The sequence below is a fragment of the Ambystoma mexicanum genome, chromosome 2q, assembly GCF_040938575.1.
Source record: "Ambystoma mexicanum isolate Mex_15411 chromosome 2q, UKY_AmexF1_1, whole genome shotgun sequence".
NCBI lineage: Eukaryota > Metazoa > Chordata > Amphibia > Caudata > Ambystomatidae > Ambystoma > Ambystoma mexicanum.
In genome coordinates this window covers 766,078,786-766,096,398 of record NC_090924.1, presented here as the reverse complement: position 1 = coordinate 766,096,398, position 17,613 = coordinate 766,078,786, and the positions used below count along the sequence as shown (strand labels likewise).

The following is a 17,613-nucleotide window of genomic DNA, read 5'->3' as shown; positions in this document are numbered from 1 at the left end:
CCTGAAGAAGGCCACCACTACTAAAAGCTTCAAGAAATAGCTACACTTGGCCGAAACATTATAGTGTTGACTTTTCTGTTTTGATGTTCTGTATTATATGTCACATTGTACATTATTTGATACTCCAATGTCGCATTTTTCCCTGGAGAGCACACATTCATTTGTCAACATTGTGTCCCTAATGATAGAAAATGTGCATTGTTGTTGAGTCTAATCCTTTGGATTGAATTCGATGGTGCACAGTGGTATTACCACATTGTCAATACTGTAAGAAATGCCTGTTTGTTTGAGTCTGTCTTATAAAATACATAAAGAATTAAGTTATTATTGTACACAATAAATAAGTGACCACTATTTGGTTGTTTCAACAGATCTAGTACAGTTGTCATTCAATCTAGACGTGTGTGATAGTACAACATAGAACCATATGTGTGATCTCTCACTCTGATTGTTTGTTAAATATTATGAAGTACCCTCCTGGGTATATCAGGGACGAGCCAGGCGCCCTTTTGTTTCATTAATTACAATGATTTGTGCATAGAAAGGTTAAGGTTTGATTCACATTAATTTTCATACAATCAATCAAAAAAATACCATTGCAGGCAAGTAAGTACAGTTCATTTATACATACCAGAGGACAGGGTTCAGGGAGAAAAAAGGGGGAAGATGAACAGATATAACATTTTCTTAAAGTGCACATGGTGAACTCCATGCATTAAAAAATACTATTTGTGATGTCTTATAGATTGACCGATTCCCTAGAACCTCCAAAATACATGCACAGTGCATAATTACTCTGAAGGCACATCTAATGATGCTGACATTTTAAACAAAAAGGGGTGGGGGAGAAAGGTGGTATGTATAAATAAACCGTACTTCGTTACCAGTAATGATATTTATTTTTGGATTGATTGTATGAAACAATTAATGTGAATCAAACATTAACCTTTGTATCCACAAATGATTGTAATTTATGCATATGCAGCCTTGAATAAGACTAAGAGTCGAAACACGTGTTGGCTGTTTGATTGCAAGATACACTACGACGGATTAAACTCACAACAAAAAACTTCTTCAAGAATTCAGAATATTTAATTTAAGGACTCTCTTTCATTCAACTGCATTTACATAATATAGCAGCCAATTATCGCAGGCGCAACAGTTACACTTTTTTTTTTTAACAGAGGACAAGCGCGAAGTGCAAGTTGTTTCTACATACTTTACCAATTTCCTATGCCTTAAGGGTTAGCTACAGGCTACCAGCCACACAGCTGGCCTGTCACTTGAAATATGATTGTCCCAGCTCAGTTGGACACATTGTACACTTACCTACCTTATTTGGGAAGAACTTCAGACTCGCCCTGGAAAGGGAAAAGGAATTCCTGCTTGCTGGCAGAGTATCCGCTAAGCCAAGGGGAGTAAGATCTTCTTGCTGGTAGGCATTTGTGATTTGAAGGAGCAACTCCCAGATCATTTCTGGGCCAAGCAAAATCCACAGAGAAGCAAAGCTGTGTGTGGGTGTTTTATTCCCAAGAATATGAGCGCACAAAAGAAGGAAGGTTGATGCTATATCTTTGGGACAATGTGTGGTAAGTTAGGGATCTTGAATAAGGACTCTAGCTGTAGGACTCAGAATAGGCACATGCACCTGACATATCTCAACTGCCATATTGCCCCTAGCTAGTCTCTTATTAGTTCTAGTTAAGAAGCTGAGCCCTGTAGGCATTCCTCTTAATATAATATCTTTAACAAAAAAGTTTTTGAATTACATTATACGTGTCTTGATGGTTTTGTTGGTGTCAGTACCTGAAACCTCCCACTTCCCTCTTCTTTAAAATAGCTGCCAGTAACTAGTTAGGTAGTGGGGACCTAGTGTCAAAATACATGGAGAAAAGCAATAACGAGCGTCAGTGGAGTTTATTTTGTCTTAAGAAGGGAGGAGAGGGTTGGTTGGTTGGTTGCAACCTGTCTTAAGGTGCCTGGATGAGATTGAGCTTCTCAATGAAACATGATTGGGACTCTCTATGAGATTAATATTAATCTCCTAACTGTCCCTGTCTACAAAATATACTCATAAAAAAGGTTTTTATCGTCAGGTGGGAACCTCCGAGGCGTAATCTGTACAACAGCGAGGGAGTTGTGAGTCCTTTTGGCATGTTCGACTGGAAGTGCTCCCAATTGCTTCCGGGTGCCGTCAGGGCGTTTCTGAACCTGGCATCGGCCCCAGAATTGCTATCTTGGGTACATGCGTCAGTGCGCAACCTGTTTGGCGGTTGTGGAGGCTCTGCCGAGGGCAGGGTCCGTAGTGATCCCTCCATTTGAAGCATGAGGCCCCGTGGTGCAGGTAAGTTCCTAACAGTTTGTCGCTCTTTGTATTCCCCCAATGTACATCTGCAGATGCTTTTGCCTCAGCTGGCCAAGCTTTCCCTCTTTGCATGAACAAATTGAATCATTTTTAAGATGTACTGTGAACAATCTGATTTCTGATTGTTTTGGAAACACCATATGGAAAGTTTTTTTTTTGCTATCTGTCTTATTTCGATTTGCTAATTTCTTTCAGAAACCTGATGACCCTTTATGAATCATTGTATTCTAGTTTACCAGAAGACCTTTTTGTTTTATATGCATGTGTGTTATTTTTAAGGTTGGCCAAAGCTGCTTTGGTTTGTCACGGAATCGAAACACCTTTCCAAACCTCCTCGTGATTGGTTCCCACATATCAAGGATGCAAATAATGACACTGCCTACATTGAGGTAAGATTGGATTCTCCGGCATTCTTAACTTATTGTTGGTTATTTCTCATATCATTCTATGTAGGTTTGATCTTTTTGTTTTTGTTGTTCTGCTGTTGGCCATCATTCATTTCAGGGTATTAATTGACTTATGTGCCAAGTTTGAATACTTAATTGTGCTGCTACGGTAAGTGGTTGGCTATCGCAATAGAGTAGTTTAAAGAATGCCATCTAAGGAGACATTTTATCTAAAGTGAGAGAATTCATCCCTTTCAGTTGATTAAAAGTCATGTCAGTGTGGAGAAATCTAACATGCTAATGAGATCAAAGCGGTTTTGATATTCTCGAAAATACTGACTTGACTCGAACCATTTATGGCTCCAATTTCTTTGAAAAGGTGCCATACAGGATTCTGCAACAATCCCCAAACGCTTCCCAAAATAGAAACATTGTGGAACACCCAAAACCCATTTTAGATTTTCGTATACAATTCTGAAGGGGATCTAAATTTACTTATTACAGTCAGTTTTGGAAACAATATTACTAATGTCAAGGCTTTACTTGACCATGCAAATAACCATCAACAAGCTCTTAAAGAGTATGGTGGGTAAATTGATCTCTCACTCCACCCTTTCTCGTGTTTTGCACACATTGAGCTGCCTTCCATCACCTACATTCCCCTCTCCTCTATTCTTGACATTTGCTCACTTTACCAATCTGCTGTCAGCACAAGTCACCTTACGTTAAATCCTGGGAAATATGGACCTGGTGTCAAAATGAAACGGGTACTTAAATAGTGCTACTTTCTAATTGTTGTACTTCAATTGCATTTCTATGTGTTGCCTATTAATTATTTTTTCATAAATGTGTGCAAGCCGCAGAAGAATCAGAAATTGGTGCGCTGTCCATCGAATGTTTAAAGCAAAATATGTAGACTTTTGGAGACTTGTATTGCATACATGACTTTAGGGGCATAAAATATAGAAAGACAAATTACATACAATTCATAGTCCTGATTCTAGATACTTTTTTTAAAAAAAGTTTTCAACTACTTCAATATCTATGACCAATTCATTCAATTGGTGGTAACTGTTCAGCAGAGGACTTCTAGACTAGAAAATATTTTCATTATTTGGCTTTTTGTATTTCAAGCCTTGGCATGTCTTTCCTGCTAATGAGGTTGTGGATTCTGAAATAATGGAACTATGATGCAGGGTAACTGATGCTGCATGCAAGCTACTAGTTGAAGCATGCTAAGATCTCCCAAAACAGGTTACATGATGACATTGGCCCTCATTACAACCTTGGCGGAGGACCATGGTCCTATTAGCACCATGGTCCATGCCGCTAAGGTTACGATTCCGCCATGGTGGATGGCGGAATTACCACCCCATTCCAAGGTGAGTGGGGCGGTAATTCCCCATTCACCATTTGCCCTTCCCCATTCCCATTTTTGCCCTCATAGGGCATAATGGGAATGGGGAAGGCGCTAATTACGGTACCGTAAATTACGGTGCCGTAATTAGCTCCAAAGTTCCTTTGCGGGTTGGATTTTTAACGCCTGCTAGAAGCAGGCATTAAACACCAGCCCGCAAAGGGACACTTGTAATCAGGCGTTAAGGGTTAACGGCGCCGACGGCGCCATTAAACCCTTAACGCCTGAGTTGTAATGAGGGCCATTGTCTGGCATTGAAATCAATCAGCATTGCTGCAGCATTGTTGACCTTCATTGGGGGCATTGGTGCTGTAAGCAGGATAGCAAAGACGTCTGTATCAATTCAACATTTCAAAGTCAAAAGGTGGAGTCAATAGCTTAGTTTTACCATCACTAAAATAATAACCACGCCTTGACAATAGCTCATTTTTGTTGGTCCAAGCACCTCTGAAGATTCAAAAGAAAGGCCAGAGATGTGCCTGAAGATTTCGTGGCATAACTGAATGCAACAGAGCCAGGCATGTAAGCTGCTGGAATCCAGCAGGAAAAATACAGTGGATTCATTTAATTAAAAAAATTTAAAAAAGTCGGCCCACCTATAAAAAGAATTCTCACAACAGTTGTTTGCATGCCTAGGATCAACTTAAAATATAATTGTTAGTCGTCCACATATTGGTGTATGGCCGGACTTGGATTGGTCGGCGTGGGTTGGTCTGTGGGAAACACTGTATGGCACAGGAATGATTCCTGCCAATCCTAATGAGCTGCAATATATAATTTCAAAATGAGTAGAAGCAGTCATGCCCCTACCCCTGAACTCCCATTCAGTAGGTCAATATGTTATTCTTTCATTTCTTTCTTTCATTTCAGTAGTTTAGATTTTAGTTTGTTGTTTGCCCTTTGCTCCCATTCCGCAAGCAAATTGATGTGTCGTTATAGTTGTTTTTTAAAGAAATGTTGTGCCTTTATAGTTATTTGGGTATATGCAGTGCCTGTGTTTTTTATTCTTTTGCACGTTACTTAGACGGCTCTTTTGATGAAATTGAAACAGTTCATCCTAAATCTGATGGGACTGTGAATCATGTATTTTAATTAACTGCATGCTGACATGAATGATCAATGCTGTTGCCCAACAAGGCCTAATGCATGGTCAAGTTACATGTCCTGGTCCATCCTGAAGGCCCCCTCTGATTCATGCGTTATGGCGTAAGCAATAAAATGGCATAGAAAGACAGGTCATTTTTCGAGGTTGTATTTTCCTAGCCTTTAAAGTTCACATGAGCATTTTTTCGTATATTGATATCCCCTTGATTTTTAATTCTTAATCGTTCAATGCAACTGTGAAATATGGTTGTGCCCAGTTGTTAAGCTTCATAAAGCATGCTTGGAATATGTAATTGAAAGCTAGGTTGAGTTACACAATATAAATGATGTTCTTCATGACTGAGTGGGGTGTTCAGACTTGTATTTACAATGCTTGTTTTTCTTTTGTAGTATAAAACGTGTAAAGATGGTAGTGTGCTCGGGGTGACTGTCACAAGAATTGCACTGCTCACACACTGCCAAGCCCTGACCCAGGCCTGCGGCTACACGGAAGGTAAGATGTACTCTTTCTCTTCCTCTAAGGGCACCTCAATATCGTTAGTAGGACTAGTGTGTCAATGTGCATGTAGGGGCGTCGTTCTAGAATATTTGCCTCTGCGAAGTGCTAGGATGTGGACTTGTACTTAGTGTGGCATCATTCGACGGACACATTAAGTTGCACTGAATTTCTCTCCCCTTAATGCTATTTACTTTACTCTGCTATGCACTCAGGGGGTTACAGATGGGATGCAGGTATATCTGAGGAGCTCATATGAAGAGAGCAAGGGAGAACTAGAGGCCTCTGGAGGGGGTGAAGTAAGGTTGAGTGGATGTGTGCACTTGGGAAGATGCTCTGTGTCTTTCCTAGTGTGTAGAATAGATGTGTCAACTTTTATCTGCATTGATAACTTTTTCTCCAGATAGGCTGTGTAGCGGGGAAAGGACCATTTCCTGTTTCTCCCCCCTCTTGCTTCTTTGTCACGTTTCATGAGTGAAATCTGTTGTATATGCCTTATGTGTTTGTGTCCGAGCAGCTCAAAGTTGATATGAATGATGTCAGAGTGAGGTCATGCAAGAGTGTGCAGCCTATGAACCATCCAAATGTTCCAGGGAACGTCTCAGTTGGAGAGCTAGGATCCAGATGGTGGGGACCAGTGAGTCCTCCATGTAAGATCTTAAGGAGTTACTAAGTGTGTAACTTAATAAAGATTACTCAAAGAGCTACCTGAGTGATGTAGAATGACTTGCAACAAAATCCTCATGTCTTTATTTGCTCCTCTCCTGGCTCTTGCCACAATCATCCGTTACCACAAAGGGAGGGTCCTAGGTATGGCCAGCAACCTACACAGCAGCTTAACCAAGCAGAATTGAACCTTTTGGTCTCTGATCCCACTACACTAATCTCCTACCATTCCTGTCCCATTGAATTTCCCTTTCTTACACAGTCACCGATTGGCTAGTTCTTCGTAGCCAAACTGGGAAGTTCTACCTACTGAATTCAATCAGGCTTCCACATTATATAGAATTGCTTCAGCACATCTCCAGACCATCACACAGCCACGCATCGCCCAAATTATTGCTAAGTATATATGCTTAGAATTCCTAATAGAGCACCATATATCCAGCTTTTCAACAACCTTCCTACCTTTGTACTACTTAGTTTGAATCAGGAAATTCGAGTTAACGTGCACTTCAGCTGAAAAAAACAATAGCCCCCATCTTCCTGTCTTTTTACGTGCAGCTGTAATATCCCCCCTTTGCCTAAACTTCTCTTCCCCTTCCCAATTTTTTCGAAATTAACAGACGTGTGCACAGGAAGTTTACCCAGAACAAGCTTCGGCACGAGGAGACCACTACAGTAATGAATGAAGCAGTATAAATGATCAATACATTTAATTAGGAATGATGAAGACATGCTAAATGCTTAGGGTGTCACTTGTGGCACCTTTGTCGAATCCAGAGCATGACTTAATTTTTTAGGGTGGGGTGGGGACTCATTGGGCATAATCAGTGAGTTGGACCTTGGGTCTCTAGGCCGATACAAGTCTGGGGGTGCTTGTGGTCTCGTGCAGACGGGATGTGACCTAGCATCCCCTTCTATAATGGCTTGACTTTCCCCTTCTGTAATGGCTTGACAGGCGAAGAAGGATGGTCTGGAGGTTTGCCCAGTACTGGGCCTGTGGTTATGATTAATTTGAAACCTTCCAGCCATCACCTTTTGGTTTTACCATATTAGACTGTGTCAGGTTATGAGATTTCATACATATTTCAAGCCAAACATGAACTTGCATCCTGGCAGTAAATAATCAATTGGATTGTTTTTTATTTCTTAGTGTAGATTTGATTTTTTAATTTTGATATTGACCAAAACAGAAAAATGGTTTGGCTTCAGGCACCCTGGAGCTTCATTTGTGCAAAAACCCTTTTAGCTCTTTTACTGCCTGATGCAGTTCAACGCATATTGTTACAGGCAGAATCACTTTATTACGTTATGACATCATTCTAAGATGTTTGCATATTGAGTAACAAGACTGTGGCTGTTATTTATTTACTGAGAACATGCATAACCAAACCTCCTGCAACAGGATTTTGTATGGAGCTGGATATGTTTGAGAGGGCCACCAGCTGGAGGAATTATCATAAGGAAAGTGATGGTGTTTGTCTATTATTCTCAATTATATTTATTTTAATCTGTAAGGATATCAGTGTATTGGAGACTTGTCATGCACACAGATGACCCAGCTACCCCTCTCAACCTCTCCTCTTGTAAAATTCTGCAAGGTTGCCACAGCATGGAACCCTCGGGCCCCAAAGCAGTAGAAGATGTCGTAGCCTTTTTGTCCTGATATCCAAATCCTACGGCTCATTGCATGCGTGTTTATATGGTTCATGGTTGCAAACATTTTAATATTATGCTGAGTGTTGTGGGAAATAAAATGAGCACCAACTCATTGTGCATTATGTAATTTGATACAAGGGATGTATGCCTGCATCACTGACAAATTTGTCAAATTAATTGATTTCCTTTTTTAATATGTTTTGCAGAGAATAACCACCATTTTGTTTCTCATATGTTCCTATCTTTTTGCAAAGAGGATTGCTCACATTGAAACTAGTTTTCAGTGTCTTCTCTGAGTACCTAGGCAATGTTTAATTGTTCATGCTGACTACTGATTGATTGATAATGCTGCTGAACCAGCACATGTGTTACAGCATGCACAAATACTAATAATTAACAGAAAAATAGAAGACACAGTTGTATACCTTTCAGCCCGGTCAACTGGTACATGCCAGGGTTTGTCTGAACCCCAGTGACCCCCCCCCCCGCTCCTCCTGCAGAGCCTTTCCAGAAAACCCTTACACCCCGTACAGACAATGCACCATCAGCGTGATGATGGCAGTCCTCCAGGAATCACGTGATGACTTCCTCTGTCCCAGTTTCTCTCGTTCTACTTTTCTTTTAAAAAAACTTTTATTTTTATTGGCAGAGGTTCACAGTAGGCACACACATTAAGGCACAACATGTACATAGCAAGTGTACTATGGAGCAGTACATTGGTCACAATACAGCAATCACAAAAGTGCAAGTAAAACATCATCTGGGAGGAACAGGGGACGAGCCAGACTCGGGTGTCCTTTCCTCTAGATTGTTAAGATAGGTATTAAATTCGACCCAGATGTTCCTGGGGCGGGAGTGAGCTGGGAGCATGGTAAGGTATTCTTCCTCACAATTTCGAGACCAAGTGAGCAAACGCAGCCATTTCTGAAAGACCGGGTGGGGGGAGCTTTTCCCACTCTGGAGTATACACTTCCTAGCTATCATACAACTTATGTTCAGCAGTTTAGCCATACGTCTAGTGTCATCTGTTCTCCAAACAGGATTGCTAGGGGGTCAGGATCAATTAGTGTTAGCAATTACAGTGAGTGTTTCTAAGATGCTTTCCCAAAATTCCACCAGTTTGTTGCAGGTCCAGAACATATGTAAATGATCCGCTTCCTCCGCCCTGCAGCGGGGGCAGGAGTGCACAGTGGTATGGGTGAACCTCGAAGTCCTGTGTGAGGTATAATACAGTCTGTTTAGAAGTTTATACTACATGGCGTGGTATCGGAAGTTAAGGGAGACCTTTTGAGTGTGCAGGCACATTTTCTCCCACATTTGGTTGGTTATTTCCAGGCCCAGTTCCGCTGCCCATTCATCACGTGCCCTGAGAGTCTGAGTCGGGACGGTGTCCTGTAGTATCTTATACAATGAGGAGACGATGCCATGGGCGCTGCCCGAATTGGCAATGTATGCGATGGCTGGGTTATCTGGGGGCTCGTCGGGGAAGGAGGGCCATTTGCTGCGGAATGCTGCCCGGAGTCTATAATATTGGAGGGTCTCCAAAGCAGATCTATTGTGCCCTGGTTTCCATGTCTGGGGTCAATGAACCTGCCATCGCGGTAGAAGTCAGACATTGCCTGGTATCCCAGAGCTCTCCAATGTCGGGCCAGAGCGGTATCATGTGTTGGTTCGAGACCGGGGAAGGCCCACACAGGGAGCCATTTATAGTATGGAAAGGACTCGGCTGTAGGGTGCAGCAAGCGGGTCCAGGCACGAAGAGTCGTGCTAATCAGATCAATAGGAGAGTCAGGTGTATAATGCTGGTGCAGTATGAGGGACATTCTATTGATACCAGCAGCCGCCAGTCCCTCCAACTTAACATGCAGGTGTGCTGGAGAGCCGGGGTACCAGTGAGAGGCGTGTTGGGCCTGGGCCGCAGGCCAATAAAGTGTCAGGTCGGGAGCCGTGAACCCCCCTTGTTTGTATGGGAGCACCATGTCAGCCCATTTCTTGTGCACCGTGCCGTAGTGCCATAGGAACTGTGCACATAGTGTGTGTAGTTTAGTGAAGTATTCCCCCCCAGGCCATATGGGTATGTTACTGAAAGTGTAAAGGAGCTTGGGAAGTAGGATCATTTTGATGAGGGAGAGCCGACCAGCCATAGATAATGGGAGAGATTGCCACCGTGAGATTTTTGTTGCGACTGTTTGTGCTACAGTCAGGTAATTATCGGCAAGCAAGGTGGGTTTGGTTAAGGATATCTGGACACCCAAATATCTGACTCCGTCCGGGGATCAGCGGAGAGGGTATTCAGTGGTAGGTTGTTGGGTAGAACTAGTGAGCGGGAACATCTCAGACTTTGAATAATTGTAAACCCTGAGTGGGTGCCAATGCGGATAATGTCTCTCAGAATGGCGTCGAGATAGGTGGTGGGGTCCCTGATGTATAATAGTACATCATCCGCATATAGAGATATAATTACAGGGGTGTCTTTTAGTCTTATTCCCTTGAGGGCATCGTGTGTACGTATATAATCCGCCATTGGCTCTATTACTAGAGCAAAAAGGATCGGGGAGAAGGGGCATACCTGTCGGGTACCCCTAAACAGTGCCAAAGGGGAAGTGTATAATAGTTTGATGTACCCAATCATGTTTGGGCCAACACCCATGGTCTCCAGCACCAACCACATGTATCTCCATGAGACCATATCAAACACCTTCTGAGCGCCGAGCGTGACTGCCACGGCTTGCGCATCCTTGTTAATAAAGGACATTACATTAAACAGCCTCCTGATATTATGGGAGGTGGACCTCCCAGGGACAAAGCCTGCCTAGTCCTCATGATCAGTAGAAAGCGATTCGCTATGATTTTGGCAAACATTTTGGCATCAAGGTTCATGAGAGAGAGAGGTCTATATGACCCACATTCGTCGTCGGGTTTACCAGGTTTAAGCAATACCATGATGACAGCTTCGCGTAAGGAGGGGGGAAGAATAGACACACAAAGCGACTCGTTCCAGACCTCAAGCAACCTGGGGGCCAGTATAGCAATACAATTCTGTGGTGAGCCCATCAGAGCCCGGCGCTTTACCCTTAGGCAAGTCTGAGATAGCTGTAACTATCTCATCCAAGGTAATTGGGGAGTAGAGTTGGTCACGGGTAGAGGGGGAGATAATACATGTGGTGAGAATCTGGTCAAGGAGCTCACGCATGTGGTGTTCGGTGTGTTCAGCGGGTTGGGAGTAGAGGGACCTGTAAAAGTCAGTGAATCTGTCTAAGATCTGTTGGTCCGCCCATTATGCATTACCCTGCTCGTCCCTGATAGAGGTGATCTGGGCCTGGCCAGATTCCCGTCTCACCAGTGTCGCTAATGTTTTCCCAGGTCTAACCCCCTCGCCATATTTCCGAGCTGCCTGCGGGCGGCTAAAGTATTAGACTTCGTTGGTAGCAAGTGTGTTGTATGTCTTGAGTTCTTCGCTGATTTGGGCGAGTATGGCGGGGTCAGCACCAGTGAAGCATTGCAGCTCCAGATGCCTCAGTTTGGCCTTGGAATGACTGAGGGCGGCTCTTATAGCTTTCAGCACTCCCGCCTCCCTGGAAATGGACATGCCCGCAATATACACTTTGTAGGCGTCCCACCTAACCCCAGCGGACGTGGCCTGGAGGGAGTTGTGCTCAAAGAAAGACTCAATATCAGCCAGTATGTCAGCCTTCAACACAATATCCTTGAGGGCTTCAGATTTAAAGCGCCAGGTGCTGAACGTCGGGACAGGTGCCCCCAACTCCACTGATAAGGTAATTGGGGCGTGGTCTGATAATGTGCGAGGCAAGATCTGGGCCCCCTCGACCCTGCCCATGATTTCACTCGACACCAGGAACAGGTCTATTCTGGAGGAGCTATCGTGCACCGACGAGTAATAAGTGTATTCACGCCGTTGGGGGTATTGCGTCCTCCAGACATCACAAATGTTGAGGGTCCTGATATGGCCGTGTAACCTGCGTGCAGCGCTAGACGGGGATCGGGCAGCAGTCCCAGTCCTGTCCAGGACAGTGTCCAGAATAAGATTCAGGTCCCGCCCCATATTACTTGTATTCCTACGTAGCCTAGTAGTATGGTTGCTACAGTATAAAAAAACTCCAGGGAGTCTACGTTAGGGCCGTAGGAGTTGACAAGCATATACTTCCTGTTGATCAGCGTGCAGTGTAATATGATATAGCGTCCTTCGGGGTCTATGTAACTCTTGTGTAATACAAATTTAATAGATTTATGGACCATCGTGAGAACGCCCCTGGATTGGGTAGAGTAGGAGGTGAAGTACCTAGCGGGGCCCCAAGACGGAGCCATGATCTTAGGTATGCAACCATTGGAGTGCGTTTCCTGCAGGAATAGTATTTTGCAGCCATGCCTATTAGCGTAGGCCATGACCCTGCGGGCCTTGGTGTGATTGCTCAATCCCCGGACGTTCCAGGACATTATGACCATAGGCATTTCAATGATTTACATCTAATCTCATAACACCTGTCTAGTGAACATCCCAGATCCAGTGATTGAGTGAGCTCCTGTAGTTTGAATTGAAAGTGCGCTTGTGTCCCTCCAATGCGTGTGCCGTGCAACCTTGTGTGCCTTTTTTGAATAACACCCCATTCCCTCCCACCACCCTCACCACCAAACCGGAATTAGCAGTGTGAACATCGCCCACCCTTACCTGTACACAGCTGAGCCTTCCCCAACTTGGCCCAACATGCACGAAAGCCCAACCGGGGCTAACCCGCAACAGAGGCGTATGTAAGAACAGTGCAATCGCAGTGGGGTGCGCCATTGCCGTGCACTAGCACGCTTGGAACCCATATGGTTCCGTTACAAAATGAGCAGTATTAGGAGCCTACCTGTGAAACATTAAAGCGTTGCAGTTTGAACACCAATAAACAGATACGATCAAGGTAAACAATCCAGTATTGCATTAGCTCAGTAGTATGTACCCCTAGGAACCAAATGACGTGTAAACAGCCAAAGCTGTATGACAGGGTAAATAAGGCAACTGGGCTTAATTGTAGGCAAAGCCGATGTCCTGTGAGATTCTTAATCAACATATGACTAGGACATTTAGAGGATACAGGCCAAGGCTAGAGCTCAATCATTGTCCATAAGGTCGTCGCGGGAGGATGTAAGAGAACATGTGCTTCTATGAATTTCACCGCTTCCGACGGCACCGTGAAAAAGTACAGTTTGTTGTTGAATGTGAACTTCAGGCGCACAGGGAATAATATGGCATAAGGAATATTCCTCTGTCTAAGCAGTTTTTTAACTCCAAGGAATTGGCGGTGCTCCTGCTGCACTCCAGTCGAGAAGTCTGGGAAAATTCTGATCACTTGTGACTCCAGCCTAAGCTCTCCCCTTTCGCGTGCAAGTCGGAGAATCTGGTCACGGTCCTTAAAGCTTAGGATTTTTGCAATAATGGGCCTCGGGAAATCCCCTGGTTTGGGTCGCGGAGACAGCGCCCTGTGAGCTCTCTCAATGGTAAAGAAAGGGGACAAGTCGGGGTTGCCCAGTAGGTCTTTCAGAAGATTCTCAACTGCCAGTTCGAGCCGGCCCTTCAGCGCATTTTTCGGAACTCCGACAATGTGTATATTATTTCTCTGTGATCTGGATTCGAGATCACATTTGGCTTTAACTGACTTCATATCAGTGACCAGAGTGGACACTGTGCCTTGCAGTGTGGTTATATTGTCTTCATTAGCGCCTATCCTGTTTTCAGCTTCCGCGATTCTCGTTCCCTGCTGATCCAGTTTAGCTCTAAGTGATGCCACATTCACATTGATGTCATCCAGCTTTTCATGGAAGGCTGCGAAGTTTCTAGCCATTGATTCCATCATAACCGTTAGGTCTGTGGCAGGCACCTCCTCGGGGAGCGTGTCTACCACCTGATCGCTTGATGGTTGGGCTGTATCCGGCCTCGGGGTGGCCTTAGCGAATTTGTCCATGGCTCCGGTTTTGTTAGTGTTCCTGGACCTGTTGGACATTGTGCAAGATGGTGACTGAGTCCTCAGTGCTCGAAGTAGGGACTCCTATAGATAATTTGCACCAATAGGTCGTGTGGTGCAGAGGAATGGTGGCCAGACAGGTCCCAGCAGTCGCACAGTTGGGCAAGGGGACCTCTTTTAGGGGTCTTGGGCACGTGTCAGAAGGCAAAATCCACCACAAGTACCTAAGTGGGGGCACCACGTTGTTGAGAGCAGCTCTCCTGTCGCTCGCACCAGCAAGGGTTCTCAGTTCTATCAGGCAAGAGCTGATGGTGCCTAAAGCCAGAGATCGAAGGAGGCAATGCAGGAGGGACCGGATAGAGGACAGATGGGATTATTCACATTAGTAGCACAGTACAGGTTCAGACATAGTGACCAGAGCAGAGCATATACACATCCACAGGGTCCCGGGGCCATGGAAGCATGAAGATCAGCCCCCGTGAGGAAGTGGGAAGCAGCAGCAAGATCAGGGGACAGTGGAAGAAATTGCTGCGCAACAACCCCACCAGCTCCTCACCTGCAGCGCGGCCCGTAATTCAGGTAACGGATGATCTGAACCTTCAGCGGGTCTGTAGAGATCACACGCAGGGAGTGAGTGCGGCCGGGCAGTCCAGATTAGGAGGGATGGTTCACACAGCTCCGCCAATACAAGACTCTGCCCTCCAGGGCCAGGAGCTGCGTCGTACTATCAGCAGCGTGACGGTGGGGGGACCGAGTTGCGGGAGGATCTCCACCCGCCGGGCTCAGCGAGGAGAGGGGCAAGGCGTTGCACGGCAGGGCGGCTGCATAATATGTAGGCCCCGTCCAAGCGCAGGCCACTGGCGGTCCTCCGATATAAGTGCCGGCACAGCACAAGAGCTCGGCTTGCTCGGGGAAGCCCCAGTCCCGCAGGCGATCCGCGTGTACTCCGCCCGGCCCGAGCCCCCAGGCGGCCAGGTTCAGTCAGGAAAACAGGGAGATCAGGCAGGTAGGCGGTACAAGCCTCACATGCACCGGGACAAAGGCAGTAACAGGCGCCACGCAGGAACGCCGCGCACCTCCGCAGCCACCGAGGCCCGGCCCGTCACCGAGGCACAGCAAGCGGGCCGTATAGCGGTCACAGGGCTCCGATCCGTAGCCAAATTTCACCCACAGGCAGCCCCAGATGTCAGCGAGGCAGGGGGACGGGTATAAAGGCAGGATAGTGTGGATGACCGCAGATGTCCACAGATGAGAAGCGGCAGTGCTTTGAGCCGAAAAGCTAAGCAGCCATTTTGTCGGCTGCTCAGCAGCACCCCCCCCATTCTACTTTTAACAATAAAAAACACATCACCTCTATCTCCCTTCATGTTGAAGCCACGGCTGGGGTAGCTCTAGCAAACTCACATCTGAAATTGTGACTCTGCCCCAAGGAGAGAGAAGAGAGCGTGACAGAGTGAGTAAAATAGATCAACATCCGTGTAAAATACACTGGGTGCAACTAGTAGAACATAAACATTTTTTGGTACCATCCTTGCTACAGTGTCCTTGCATCTCAAAGCATATCAGCTGCATTACACTGACTTTCCCCTAAAAGGAGGACATTTATAGTCATTTGTGGGATACCGCTAAAATCGTTCACCTTTGGATGAAAAGCTATATGTCAGTTGGCTGGACTTTAGATGATATTGTTTATACCTTGGAACAGAACTATTGGAAACCTACATTTTCATAATCACACCTTCGCCTTGATGCTGGTATAAACATTCTTGATGTATGTTTGCAAGGGAGTATGAATACTCTAAATGCACTTATTTGCCGACCTTTGACGATGTCTGTTTACTCAATGATGACGCCATTTTTTTTTTGTCTTCAACAGCTGAAACAATTGTGAATGTATTAGATTTTAAGAAGGATGTCGGTCTATGGCATGGAATTCTAACAGTGAGTTTTCTTTTAATTTTTTGTTTGCTCTGCTTATGGGGAGGAACCAGTTCATTTATTTTCTATCACTGTACATGTGATTCTTTTGGTTGACCTTTGGAAAATCAATTATGTTCTTGTGTCCCATATTCCAAGCTTTCTTTTCGTTAAATCGCATTTTGTTCTCCAATCTGAAGTCACAGGGTGTCTCAGTGGATCTATGCTTGTTTTTCTCGGGGTATCAAAGCAACTGCGGATGTCGTGTTTAATTTGCATTCCGCTTGTCAAGAGAAAGTGATTAGATCAATCTAGCAGTGTACTTCTGAAGATTTATTTATGCATTTTTACAGGGAAAAACAAATGTCTGCCCGCTTTTACATTTAATTGGAAGGTTTTCGTTTTGTAAAATTCGTTTTGAATTTGAGATTTACAAGTCTGTTATAATTATAGCTCAGGGTCATATTTTTCAATCAAATACGTAAAATCTATCCTCTGTTATGAAGGACGACTTTATTGCAATGGATTTAGCAAATATGAAAATCCATTTCCAATTTGAATCATTTCCATCATTTGTTAGACCATATATGCAACATAGGGCATGCACTTGTGTCGTTTTCAAAACCATAGGGATGCTGGAAATAAAATCATAAGTCTTTTGATCACAAATGGCATTACACGAAGTGAAATTATGATCCTAACAAATCCACACAAATGTTTTTTTAAAGTGACAATACCAGTACAGCTAACAACCGAATGTCATGTTTCTTTCCTCAAAGTTCATTGCACAACATGTGAATGCTAGTCAAGTTGTCACCTTGTATTTTTAAAGCGTTATTTGTCACAAACAGAAAAATAAACATTCAAGTTTAAAATAGCTTCCAGCATATTACTGTAATGATTAAAGGGTATGTAATGAAAATAGCGCAATACATTGAATTGAGGTCTTCCACACATTCAAGCTTCAATTTTTATCCATCTAGTATTGCTGTTGAAGTCCATCGCCCAGTTTCTGTTCCCGTTAGCCAGCACGTCTTAAATGCACTCCAAATGTTTTTAGGATTTGAAATTCCAGAGATGTTTTCTTCCATTTCATTACATTTCTTCTCCTTCTCACAGTGGGGGCCACTTTAGACCACCAGTGCATTGCCAGCAGCCATTTCTGCTGACAAATGTAACAACCACACATATTTCCTCTTGCGTTTGGGAATGTCCCTAATGAAACCCAATAAACATGACACAGGGGAATTCTGAAGTTGTAAGTCGTGTATTTCAGTAACCGTGTTACCACTTTAGTAACAAGTATTGGTCAAGCCAATAGTTTTGGCATTTGTGTAGGCATTGGATATGCACTTGCTAGGCACTGCCATAATTTTGCTGCCTGGCCATAAGACAATAGTTGGTAAATGAACTGAAATAAGGAACATGTACAATCAATGTTAAATAAGAAATTGGTGTGTTCAGAATGAGGTGAAATGAGATTGTTTGATTTCAACATTAAGAAGAAAACCATACTGAATAGAAAATTAAAACCATTAGGAATAATGTACGAGGATGATTTGGATTTAATCAAAGTTAAGTAAAAAAGGTGATTCAAGCTCTAAAACAATATAAAATGAGTAAATGTACAACTTGATGGCAAG

General features: G+C 44.1%; 1 protein-coding gene across 5 annotated transcripts in view; it reads left to right on the top strand.

Annotated features, from left to right (window-relative positions):
* The window catches only part of DIP2C (disco interacting protein 2 homolog C), a 2,321,522-nt gene that overhangs the window by 1,506,129 nt on the left and 797,780 nt on the right, over positions 1 to 17,613 (top strand). For all 5 annotated transcript variants that reach the window (XM_069647998.1, XM_069647999.1, XM_069647996.1 and 2 more), the window contains 3 exons: positions 2,645 to 2,754; positions 5,663 to 5,765; positions 15,930 to 15,994. In XM_069647998.1, coding sequence (XP_069504099.1) covers positions 2,645 to 2,754; positions 5,663 to 5,765; positions 15,930 to 15,994 — 278 coding nt within the window. The remainder of the gene's footprint in view (positions 1 to 2,644; positions 2,755 to 5,662; positions 5,766 to 15,929; positions 15,995 to 17,613) is intronic.